At 40.9% G+C, this 13,394-nt stretch overlaps 1 protein-coding gene across 1 annotated transcript; it reads right to left on the bottom strand.

The window, feature by feature from the left end:
- Positions 1-4,238: 4,238 nt before the first annotated feature.
- LOC141072992 (uncharacterized) lies at positions 4,239-12,966 on the bottom strand. Its single transcript, XM_073560261.1, has 6 exons — positions 12,817-12,966; positions 12,511-12,687; positions 12,310-12,433; positions 12,129-12,226; positions 11,840-11,930; positions 4,239-6,068 (listed from the first exon to the last, which is right to left on the bottom strand). Exons 1-6 carry the CDS (start codon positions 12,892-12,894, stop codon positions 4,291-4,293), a joined length of 2,346 nt encoding a protein of 781 aa, XP_073416362.1. The 5' UTR covers positions 12,895-12,966; the 3' UTR covers positions 4,239-4,290.
- Positions 12,967-13,394: the final 428 nt, after the last annotated feature.

The following is a 13,394-nucleotide window of genomic DNA, read 5'->3' on the forward strand; positions in this document are numbered from 1 at the left end:
GAAACGCACTTCAAACCGGATAAATTGCCCTCCTTTGAAAGCTCGATTTATGATAAATGGTTTCATGCGACAACCACCCAGTCCGGTTCCAGAGGAGTGTCAATAGCAGTGGCAAGGGGAGTGCCCTTCCAGCTAAGAGAAACTATGGCGGACCCTCAGGGTCGTTACATCTTTGTCAAAGGTCTACTAAACGGTGCCCTGGTAACATTGTGCAGTTTATACGCACCAAATAAAAAACTATTGAGATGGGTACTCTCAACACTGAAAAAAATTGATGGCTTTAGAGAGGGTGCATTGATAGTGGGTGGGGACTTGAATGTTGCATTAGAGCCTTTGCTAGACACGACTAAACAGAAAAGTTCGCTCTCACCTAAAGATCTTTACAGAATAAAGTCACAATTGGGATCTCTACAATTGATTGACACATGGAGATATCTAAACCCCTCTGACCGAGACTACACCTTCTACTCCCACCCTCATAAATCTTACCACCGTTTAGACTATATTTTTATATCCAGTAAAATGCTTGCCAATATACAACAGGCGAAAATAATCCCGAATATTTATTCCGATCACTCTTCGGTTTTGTTAAAACTCTCATTATCTAAAGCCTTTCCCCGACATAGAGTATGGCGGCTCAATGAGTCAGTACTTGGAAGTACCGAGGTACAGACACGTATAAACAAAGTGCTTTCCCAATATTTTGAGCAAAATGCTTCACCAGAAATTTCCTCACAGATACTATGGGAAGCACATAAGTCAGTTGTCAGAGGGGAGTTGATATCTATCACTTCCTTTCTAAATAAACTGCAACAAAAAGAAATCCAGGATCTTTATGATAGTATATCACAGCTGGAGCTTACACATAAACATAAAATAGATCAACATAGCTTAGAGAAGCTGCAACAAAAAAGACAGCAACTTAAAGACATATTAAACTCGAGATCTGCTAAGCTCTATGCAACATGGAAAAACAGAATGTACGTCCATGGAGACAAAGCATCCAAATTAATGTTATCGCAACTAAGGAAGCGGCAGTCACGTACGCTGATTAACTCAATCAAGAATGAACAAGGGTTCAGCTCGCAAACTCCTGAGCACATGGAGCGGGCATTCCTTGACTACTATAAGAAATTATATAATCTCCGTCCGGAAGATAACGCCGATTCCGCACTTAAAAGAAGCATGGACACTAGGTCCTTCCTAAGCACTTTAGATCTGCCTGTCTTGTCTGATTCCCAAAAACAATATCTTACTAGACCTTTTTCACTGGGGGAGTTGCAGTCCGCCCTGTCAAAGTGCCCGAAGGGGAAAGCGCCCGGTCCAGATGGATTCTCAGCACTTTACTATAAATCCTTCTCTGGCCTCCTACTCCCACATTTATTGAACGTTTGCAACGCAGTTTTACAAGGCCACCCATTGCCAAACCAAATGCTTACAGCCAGAATATCCCTAATACACAAAGAGGGGAAGGATCCTGAACAATGTAGTAGCTATAGGCCAATCTCTCTCCTTAATGTGGACCTAAAAATCCTAGCAGGGCTGATGGCAAAAAGAATGGCCAAGTCATTGCCAAATTTGATTTCCTTAAATCAGACCGGGTTTGTGGGTGGAAGGGAGGGAAGGGATAATGTCCATAAAGTATTACACCTTCTTCAATACGCAAAAAATCGTAAACTCCCATTGATGCTTCTTGGAACAGATGCAGAGAAGGCCTTTGACAGGGTGGACTGGGTATACCTACGGGAAGTGCTGATCAAGTTTGAGATACCCGAAGCGTTTATAGCAGCCGTAATGGCAATGTACGATAAGCCCAAGGCACATATTAGGATTAACGATTTTACAACAGATGCATTTACTATAAAGAACGGAACAAGACAGGGCTGTCCCCTATCCCCGTTGTTATTTGTGCTAGCAATGGAACCTCTCTTAAAGGCCATACAAATACATGAGGGAATAGAGGGTATTCGTATCAATAAGACACACTATAAAATAGCGGCATTTGCGGACGATCTCTTAGTCTTGATGACTAATCCTTTGCTGGGACTCCCAACATTGATGGACCTCATAGATCAATATAGCAAAATTTCCAATTTTAAAGTAAATATGTCTAAGTCGGAAGCGCTAGACATACATATATCCCCGAATACCTTAGCTAAACTGAAAAGTACATACCCATTCACCTGGCCAAAACAATATATCAAATATTTAGGTGTAAAGATAGGAAGATCGGATAGAGACCTTTTTCAACAGAATATTCCCCCCCTAATTGCCTCAGTAGAAACCATCATGAAATCATGGAGGGACTCGTATGTGTCGTGGATGGGAAGGAAAAATTTACTGAAGAGCCTAATCTTACCCAAGTTCATATATATTTTCCAAATGCTCCCTATAACCATCCCCAAATCGTATCTTCTTAAAATTAATACATTATTCCGCAGATATGTTTGGAAAAAGCAAAAGCCCCGATTAGCATACAGGACATTAACATTAAACAAATCGAGGGGTGGGATGGGTGCACCAGACATAATGAGGTACTACCAAGCGACAATGCTTACCAGAGTGGTAGACCTGTTGCGGTCTCCTAACAATAAGCAGTGGATTGAGGTGGAGGAAGCCCTAGCACCTTATCCCCTGAGATCCATCCTTTTGGCATATCCTTGTAAAAACATAAACAAAAATTTACCTAATATACACACCAAAGCTACCTTAAAATTATGGAAGGGATTGGTGAAAACTCTAGTTCCCCCTTTGTCCCCCTTACTCAAGTTGGCAGATATAATGCCACACGCATCTTATTCCCGAGACAATGATGTAATCAAACCCGGTTCCCTGGCAAATGTAGCGGTTGATGACCTCTTGGCGGACGGGGCACTCCCCTCCTTTCAGGAACTGAAGAAGCAACCAGGGCTTTCCAACTTGACCTTTATACAATTCGGCTCTATAAGAGACTCCTTGGCACGGTATCTTTTAGGAGCAGACGTTACCCGCCCACTGACTGCATTTGAGACTCTCTGTGCAACAAAGGATAAACCCAAAAAGATAATGTCGTCTATTTACCAGATTTTAAATATAACTGACTGTTGTCTCAAAAGAGCCTATATAACACATTGGGAAAAGGATTTGGGATTCAAGTTTACCCCAAATCAAATATCACACATTTATAATTCATCTCATGGCCCATCACAATGTGTTAGAGCACAAGAGAATTCCTTTAAAATAGTCGCCAGATGGTATATTACACCACAGCAGAACACTTATTGGCGGACGGGGTCTTCTGCTAGATGCTGGAGATGCTGTGACTCGGAGGGAACATACTTACATATGTGGTGGTCCTGTCCACCCCTGCTGCAGTTCTGGCGACTAGTAGAGGATTATATCGGGGAAATTGTGGGCAAAAAGCTTACATTGACACCGGAGATAGTGCTCTTAAATTTTCTGTCACCGACTGGACATAAAAATACTGCTCTGTTGACTCAACACATTCTTTCAGCAGCGAAACTTTTGATACCTATGAACTGGAAGTCAACTACCATTCCATCTATATCCCAATTGCAAGAGAAGGTAGATATGCTATATCAAGTAGCCAAACTGGCTGCCTTGGTGAATGGCTCACTTTCAGCTTTTGAAAGAGTATGGCACCCATGGACCCGATTCAGATCCATTAGTAGAAGTTGATAAGGCTATAGTGGCCTCCTTGCTTGGCTTTATCAGAGTGGACGAAACCCTTGTTGCCTAGTGTTCCCCTCCCCCCCCCCTCCCCTTATTTCCCTTATATTCCACCCCTATATCCCAACTTCTTCCTCTAATTACTTGACCTCCTGTCCCTTTACTCCCTATACTGTTTTTTTTTTTTTTTTTTTTTTTTTTTTTTTTTCTCTTTTCTTCTTTTTTGTTCTTCTTCATCTTTGTTTGAAATCATGGCATATGTGATGTAGCAGGGGCGTGTGGATGGGAAGAACCCAGATTTGAACCCAGATAATCCTGCTGCTGGAAGTTCCTTTAAGGCTGTTGTTGTCCTTAAACCTCTATATATCAATAGTTTTTGCCATGAATTGATATTTCAAACCATCTGTTTAACTCCCGAAAAGTGGAATTTGTAGGTTATATAATAATTTTGTAAGCTACTCTGTTGATTGCTTTCTTTCGGATGTAACTTGCAGATTTCAATAAATAAAACATTAAAACAAAACAAAACATTTCCAACATTCTGAACATGACAAAGGCTTCACTCCCTTTGTGACTTTTCTGATGTTAAAAAGTTTATTTTAGTGTAAAACATTTGTTACATTATGAACATGAAAAAGGCTTCTCCCGTATATGGGTTCTCTGGTGTATAACGAGTTTCCCTTTAAAGTTAAAACATTTCCCACATTCTGGACAGGAAAAAGGCTTCTCGCCTGTGTGGGTTCTCATGTGGCAATCAAGATTCGCTTTCCCGTTAAAATAATTCCCACATTCTGAACATGAAAAATGCTTTTCCCCTGTGTGAGTTTTCCGGTGCTTAACCAAAGCTGATTTCTGTGTAAAAAAATTCCCACATTCTGAACATGAAAAAGCCTTCTCCCCTGTGTGGGTTCTCTGGTGCTTAACCAAATCTGATTTCTCGTTAAAACATTTCCCACATTCTGAACATGAAAAAGGCTTCTCCCCTGTGTGAGTTCTCTGGTGCTTAACCAAATTTGATTTCTGTGTAAAACATTTCCCACATTCTGAACATGAAAAAGGCTTCTCCCCTGTGTGGGTTCTCTGGTGCTTAACCAAAGCTGATTTCTCGTTAAAACATTTCCCACATTCTGAACATGAAAAAGGCTTCTCCCCTGTGTGGGTTCTTTGGTGTATAGCAAGATTGCATTTCTGGTTAAAACATTTCCCACATTCCAAACATGAAAAAGGCTTCACGTTTGTGTGAGTTCTTTGATGTTTAACAAGATTCCCTTGAAACTTAAAACATTTCCCACATTCTGAACAGGAAAAAGGGTTTTCCCCTGTGTGAGTTCTCTGGTGCTTAACCAATTCTGATTTCTGGGTAAAACATTTCCCACATTCTGAACATGAAAAAGGCTTCTCCCCTGTGTGAGTTCTCTGGTGCTTAACCAAATTTGATTTCTGTGTAAAACATTTCCCACATTCTGAACATGAAAAAGGCTTCTCCCCTGTGTGGGTTCTCTGGTGCTTAACCAAAGCTGATTTCTCGTTAAAACATTTCCCACATTCTGAACATGAAAAAGGCTTCTCCCCTGTGTGGGTTCTTTGGTGTATAGCAAGATTGCATTTCTGGTTAAAACATTTCCCACATTCCAAACATGAAAAAGGCTTCACGTTTGTGTGAGTTCTTTGATGTTTAACAAGATTCCCTTGAAACTTAAAACATTTCCCACATTCTGAACAGGAAAAAGGGTTTTCCCCTGTGTGAGTTCTCTGGTGCTTAACCAATTCTGATTTCTGGGTAAAACATTTCCCACATTCTGAACATGAAAAAGGCTTCTCCCCTGTGTGGGTTCTTTGGTGTATAAAAAGATTGCATTTCTGGTTAAAACATTTCCCACATTCTGAACAGGAAAAAAGCTTTTCCCCTGTGTGAGTTCTCTGGTGCTTAACCACATCTGATTTCTGTGTAAAACATTTCCCACATTCTGGACATGAAAAAAGCTTCTCCCCTGTGTGAGTTCTTTGGTGACTAACATGATGTGATTTGTGTTTAAAACATTTTCCACACTTGGAACAAGAAAATCTTTTATCCACTGTGTGAATTTCTGGATGTTTAAGAAAAGACTTTTCGATGGGAAAACTGTTTCCATATTCTGAACATAAAAATGGCTTCTTTGATTTAGGAGTATTTCCGTTTTTAATGCTTATTTTGTGACTCTGATTTTCCTTAGTTGTTGCTAATGAATCAGAAGACAGTACCAGTTTCAAAGAATCAGATGAGAGATCTTTGCTGTGAAGGGTTGATGGTATATCTGGAGTAATGGCATTAACTTCAATTGTATCCAGTGGGATCTCAAAATCATCCGATTTAAAAATTGAAGATGTCAGCTGTAACTCTGATCTATTGGTACAGTCATCTGCCAAGACATAAACCAATTATTATTTTTGAATAACATATCTTTGAATGTCATTTAAGATTTCTATTTAAACTGTCTGTAAAAATGGAAAATTTGAGGGGAAAATGGGGGTGTGTTTCATAATGTGGATATACCTTACTGGCCGCGGTGGAGCAGGGTTCCAGGGTTGTGACTGGAGGAGGAAAGAGTGGAGCTTTGCTGCAGGTCACAAGCTGGGATGAGGGGGTGTTTGAATGTGCGACGCACCGCTGTGTGTGTCCGATGCTGCTGCTGAGGGTGTCCGGTGCCGCTGCTGCGGGGGCTCTGCTAACATTTTGTGAAAGGCAAGAGTCCCCGAAGTTCCATGGTTTCCTATGGCGTATGCACAGATCTTAGCACAAAGATCTCGGGAGATAAGATCTCATCTCTAGAGATCTTGGTGCCGAGATCCCTATCTGCGCATGCGCTGCCCCGGCAGCCATTTTCCCGGAGTCCCCCGCATAGGAAACCATGGAACTGCGGAAACTCTGGCCTTTCACAAAATGTCGGCAGAACCCCGGAAGCGGCACCAGACACCCGCAGCGGCGCGCCACACATCCGAACAGCCCCTCTTCCCAGCCTGCGGCCTGAAGCAGTGCGCCACTCTTGTCTTCTCCAGCAGCGACTCTGGGACGTTGCTCCACCGCAGCCACCACCCCGGTAAGCAATAAGACAAATGGATTATAAGAAGCACCACCATTTTATTAAAAAAAAATTTTTTCCCCATTTTTCTCCTCAAAATTTGAGGTGCCTCTTATAATCCGGAGCATCTTATAATCCGCATATAAAAATATTGAATTCTTCACCAAGACAATGACAGTTCACTTTCTAATAAAAACTCTCATAGGATGAACCAGTAGAGCGTGGTGTTCAACTGTTTGTTCATTCTGCCTCCCAAATATGGAATAAAAAGCCACAAAGAAACATTATGAATACAAACACATGGGCCATGCACACACAGCAAACAAGTCGGTAGGACAGTGTTCACACCACCAAGAGACTGAAACACAGAGAAACACAGTACAACAAACGTGAAAAAATACTCTGCTGTAAAAAAATATCGAACAATAAACAGCAAATGCTAGTAAAAAGATGATAACAAAACAGGGCATTTAGTTGATACATTTTTTGCAAAAAATGTATACTAAGCCGCTCTACCAAACGCCAAGGTATACCCATCAGAGCAGTCCTAACCATTGTATTTAAAACCTGACCATGTGAACAGTACCTATATGAGCAGGATTCAGAAAGGTAATGTTTGATGTGGACATGCTATGGAAGATGGCTTTATATGTGCATGGCCCACAAGAGAGGGGTGAAGACCTCCCAAAAACTTGCAAAAGCAAGAAACCAATTGAATACAAACGCATGGGCATTTATCATCTTTTTACCAGGACTTGCTGTTTATTGTTCGATTTTTGCTGGTAAAAAGTTGATAAACGCCCATGCGTTTGTATTCAGTTGGTTTCTTGCTTTTGCAAGTTTTTGGGAGGTCTCCACCCCTCTCTTGTGGGCCATGCACATATAAAGCCGTCTTCCGTCTTTGTTATCATCTTTTTACTAGCACTTGCTGTTTATTGTTAGATATTTTTTACAGCAGAGTATTTTTTCACGTTTGTTGTACTGTGTTTCACAAAGAAACATTATGTTGACGAACATAATACCAATAAAAACTTCTATTCATCTAACAAAAAACAAGTCCTCACTCAGGTCCATCATCTGTCAGTGGAAAAACAGAGGTTTCCATATTATTAGTGGCTCAAAGGCTCTTGAAATGTAACATGGCTTCCATTAACCAATCTAGTTATATCAGCTCTCCCAAAGCCAAATTTCCCCCTCGCTTCTGAACCTTTCAGTGTGCCCAAACCACATGGATTTGGCATTACTATAGTAAGAAGAACCGAGTTAATTTACGGTGTGTGTCTCCTGGAGCACAATCAGGGCGCTATGTGTTGGGTAATAAAAAGGAATATTTGCAATTTTTTTTCTACCACATAAACGGTGTGCTAATTTCTGGAAAGTGCCTGTGGAATCAAAAATAGTCACTATTCCAATAAATTAGTTCTCTGGGGGTTATAATTTCCAAAATGGAGTCATTTTATGGGGATTTCTACAGCTCTGATTTTCTGAAATTTTGTCATATTAGGACTTCTGCAGATGGTGTCACATCTCTTCTGGGACCTCCTCCTATGACGTCACCAGACGTGTCCTTATTCATATGGCAGGTGGGACTGGTAATGGGATAGACAATGGAACCAGAAGCTCTGGTCGACATAGGCTCAATTCAGCCACTAAGATTAGGGTGCCTGGGACAAGTAGTACCATCCAGTCTGGCAGTATGGGTGTATGTGCTGTCCAGCTGAAGTAATCTGCTCCCTGATTCAGCCAATTGGATAGCACCATATTCTACGAAAGCTCAAATTATATTTAAGGCAGCTGCCAGATACAGCCTTGTTCTCCTCTGGTTCAGTCCTCTGTACTCAGTTCTCAGCTTGTGTATTTGTTTCCTGTTGTGATCCCTGCCTGTTTGCTGACTACTCTTACGTCTTCTGATTTAGTATTTTCTCTACCTTACTGGTTCTGACCCGGCTACCTGACTTTTGTATTTCCCATTTCACACCATAGAACAGCAGGCAGCACTTGGTCCAAGCCAGGAGGGTCTCTATATAAGTCCAGAACTATGTAGAGGTGTTGAAGGGTGATGAGCAAGACAATCCCTGCGATCAGGAAAATGGAGTAGATAGCACCAAGCCTGTTCATGGTGGCCATCTTTTCAGCTGCCAGGTGGCCACAAACAAAGCTCCTAATACATTGTGTCTGCAAGCTATTCCAGTAAAATCTGGATTCAAATAGATAAATGGCGCTCCTTCCCCTCTCAACCCTGAAATGTGCCCAGACAGTAATGTACAACCGTATATAGGGTATTGTCGGATACAAGAGAAGTTGTAAAATAATATGTTAGGTCCATCTGTATGCTATTAACCTTTTGTGAAAGTGAAAAAATTTGGGCTTATATTTTGTGAAGAATTCTATAATTATCACCACATAAAATGACACATATCAGATTTGAAAAATGGGCCCTGATTAAGAACACAAAACTGACTGCGGGAACTGGTTATCAGAGTATTTTGGGAACGAACTACTGTAGTCAACAACTGTAACTATAGACAATAACATATCTACTGAAATGATCAAACAACAATCTTCATCAGTAATAAATGAGTAACTAGTGGTGAAACCTCTCTGGAGTGACTACACTATGGGGCTTGTTGATTCTTGGCAATCTAAACTATTGTAAGAACCAATATTTTCTGTCAGATGAGTTTCAAGAAGAAATATTAGATAGTCAAAGATAAGAGTAGAGAAAGTATTAGCGCCCCCATTTCAGGAGAGATTGTGCAGTAATCCGAATTCCCTAGGATTGAAAACATAATGGAATTTATGACAAGGAGTGATTCCATGAAACCAGAGCTCGAGCCATGCCAACACATCTCCTGCAGGTGTGAATAAATGTATATTACAGCCATCAGCCACGCACAGCTTAGAGATATATCATGGGACAGGTGTAATGTGTTTTATGTAGTTTATCACAATTCTCCTTGAAGTTAGTTGGTTTTAAAAGAAAATGAAAAGTCATTATAAAGGGAAACTCTGTTGTTCTACAGAAATTCACACTTGGCCCCGACTGCACATTTAACCCCATAACGACCGCCGACACGCCTTTTAACAGTGGCAGTTAAGGGTACTTAAACCACAGCGTCGCTTTTTAACGGCACTGAGGAATAAGGGTATAACGCCCCCCCAAAGAATTTCTCTAGAGAACATGATTCAGTTCGGTTTTGACCAACCCCAGTGTTTCGATCACCGTTATTAACAGTATAACGGCGACTGCAAAAAAAGGTCCGATTTTCCATTTAATTTCTCCTCTGATGTGATCGCACATCAGAGGAGAGAGAAATAGGGTCCCCGATCTTCACCTGGTACCTCCATTGTCCCTGAAACCTGCTGTGGAGTCCCCTGAGCCACCGACGACTTTTTCCAGGAGAAAATGGCAGGTGCATGCGCAGTGCGCCCGCTGATATCTGCCAGCTGGCATCCGGCAACAATAGGAAATTTTTCCTATTGGTTAATTTTGATCACTGTGATAGACACTATCACAGTGATCAAAATAAATAAATTTTCTAATCAAATCCCCCTTTATCACCCAGTTAGTTAGGTAAAAAATAAAAAAATGTACTTATTTCCATTTTTCAATTAGGGTTAGGGTTGGGGCTAAAGTTAGGGTTGTGGTTATGGTTGGGAATACGGTTAGGGGTGTGTTGGGTTTAGGGTTATGGTTAGGGTTGGGATTAGGGTTGGAGTTAGAATTGGTGTGTTTCCACTGTTTCGGTATATCAGGGGGTCTCCAAACCAGACATGGCACCACCATTGTTCTCAGACAGTTTTGCGTTCAAAAGGTCAAATGGTGCTCCCTCCCTTCTGAGCCCTGCCATGCACCCAAACAGTGGCTTTTCCCCACATATGAGGTTTTGGCATACTCAGGAGAAATTGCACAACAAATTTTGTGGTCCATTTTCTCCTGATACTCTTGTGAAAATAAAAAAAATTGGTTCTAAATTAAATTTTTTTGTGAAAAAAGTAAAACGTTCATTTTTTCCTTCGACATTGCTTTTGTTCTCGTGAAGCACCTGAAGGGTTAATAATCTTCTTGAATGTGGTTTTTCGCACAATGAGGGGTGCAGTTTTTAGAATGGTGTCACTTTTGGGTATTTTCTGTTATATTGACCCCCAAATTCACTTCAAATGTGAGGTGGGCCCTAAAAAAATGGTTTTGTAAATTTTGTTGGAAAAATAAGAAATTGCTGGTCAACATTTAACCCTTATAACGTCCTAATAAAAAACTGTTTCCAAAATTGTGCTGATGTAAAGTAGACATGTGGGAAATGTTATTTATTAACTCTTTTGTGTGACAACACTCTCTGATTTAAGTGTACAAAGATTAAAAGTTTGAAAATTGCAAAGTTTTCTAAATTTTTGCTAAATTTCCATTTTTTTCATAAATAAGCGCAAGTTACATCAAAGAAATTTTACCATTCACATGAAGTACAATATGTCACGAAAAAACATTCTCAGAATCAATGGGATACATTGAAGCGTTCTAGAGCTATAACTTCATAAACTGACAGTGGTCAGAATTGTAAAAATTGGCTTGGTAATTAAGAATTAAATTGGCTCTCTCACTAAGGGATTAATGTTGTTGATCATAAAAGCGAAGTTTGGCCAGAAAGACTGGACCTGGTCTTGTAGGGACCATATGAGCACATTCAGCAGCACAGAAGGGAGAGAAGGTAAATTCATCCAATAAGATATCAGGGTTCTAGGAAGCCAACAGCATCATTACCCTCCGCTTTCTCCTACAGGACCATCATAATATATTTCTTCAAGTGATTTTCTAACTTGTCAGCATATTCTACGTTATTTGGCTTTATAGTTTACAGATCTTGGCATCTAACAGTCAGCATCTTCTAATCCCAGGGGGTAGATGGATACTCCAGGTTGCAAGTTCTATAGAAAAGGACTTAACAATTTCACAAAGAAATTTCAACATTTCTAAATGGAGCAGAATGTTGTGGTCTAGCGGCAAAATGGTGATCACACGATTGTGATACGACCAGAATAGACAGTCGATAAAGCAGCCACAGCCGGTGACTAGGAAGAGTCTGACTTCTCTGTATTTAGTGGTTACTGCTCACCTGGGTAGTCATATGTAGGAATCTCCTCTTTACACCGCTCATCACCCTTCACATATTTCTCTGTAGTATTAATATGGGTCAGATCTTCACCCTGAAACAAATATTGTAAAAGTCACAGACAGATGGAGAAGTCACATCTATGATCAGCTGTAATCCTGCCATCTCCACCGTTCTCATTACACAAGTATAAAACATATAATACTGGTGGATAAAACAAGACTGAGCACAAGACCTTCACAGCCGTCTACACATCATAGGGGAGATCTCCTGACACCTTCTCTCCATCTACCTGATGATCCTGAGGAACATTGGGATCTTCTTGTTCACAGTCCTGTGGAAGAAGAGGACGGGGACATCTCTCTGGTGTTGTCCTCTTACTGGATAGATCTGGAGGAAACACATACAGGGACTGAATTCATTCTTTACATACAGATAATTATAGGCTGTTTGTATTTAGTCCTGTCTATTACCTGGTGATGTGAGGGGCTGGGGAACCTCCATCATGACGTCCTTGTACACATCTTTGTGTCCTTCTAAATACTCCCACTCCTCCATGGAGAAATAGACGGCGACATTCTGACACCTTATAGGAACCTGACACAATGATAACATTACCCCCAATCACTTCATAGCATTACTGTATAATGTCCCAGCATTCCCAGCAGTGTCACCTCTCCAGTCAGCAGCTCAATCATCTTGTAGGTGAGTTCTAGGATCTTCTGGTCATTGATGTCCTCATGTGTCAGGGGGTGAGGTGTAGTCCCTGTAATTGGGCTCAGAGGTCTTCCCCATCCCTCAGACACAGGGGCCTGACAGCGCTCCCTAGAGGTCTTCACTACTGTGTAATCCTGGTTATGGAGAGACACATTAATAAATCTCACTACAGACATTTCCAGAGTCCTCACCTCTCCAGTTCTCTCCATCTGTTATTCCCATAGATAAGAATGATGTAATGTTATGTCATCAGAATCTCTCACCTCTCCAGTAAGCCGGAAGAGGATCTCTAGGGTGAGGTGTAATATCCTCTCCGCCATCTTGTCTCTGCCTATATCCATCCTTGATTGGTAAATCAGGAAAATTCTCTTATATAGAAGATCTTCACTGAGAGGATCCGATATTGTAGAGACCTGAATGAGAAGAAGATGAGCCGATGTAACATCATAAAAATCCTGTGTAATAATACAATTATTGGAAATATTAAAGGAAACATATCAGGAGATAGAACATGTAGATGTTGTATTCTCTAGTCTTTTATGGACTGGAACATAAGCTGAATTGCTGACTAACACATCGCCTCCATGCTCCCAATCACTGGCTATGTTACCCACTGCTTCAGTAACTGATTGGCTGTAGGAAACACAAGTTTGTTGCGAATGACCAAGAAACAGAGAGGCTGGTGGGGACCCAAGCACCAATGGTATTTTTTATTATTTTACAACATTCTGTTTATTTCCCTGACATCTACTAATAAAACCTATATGTTTAGGCCGCAGTCAACAAGCAGTTTCTTCCTCGGAGTCGGCAGCTGAATACGTTCCTCATAGACTCATCTTCC

The sequence above is a fragment of the Dendrobates tinctorius genome, unplaced genomic scaffold, assembly GCF_039654945.1.
Source record: "Dendrobates tinctorius isolate UK_male_01 unplaced genomic scaffold, ASM3965494v1 ptg000294l, whole genome shotgun sequence".
Classification (NCBI taxonomy): domain Eukaryota; kingdom Metazoa; phylum Chordata; class Amphibia; order Anura; family Dendrobatidae; genus Dendrobates; species Dendrobates tinctorius.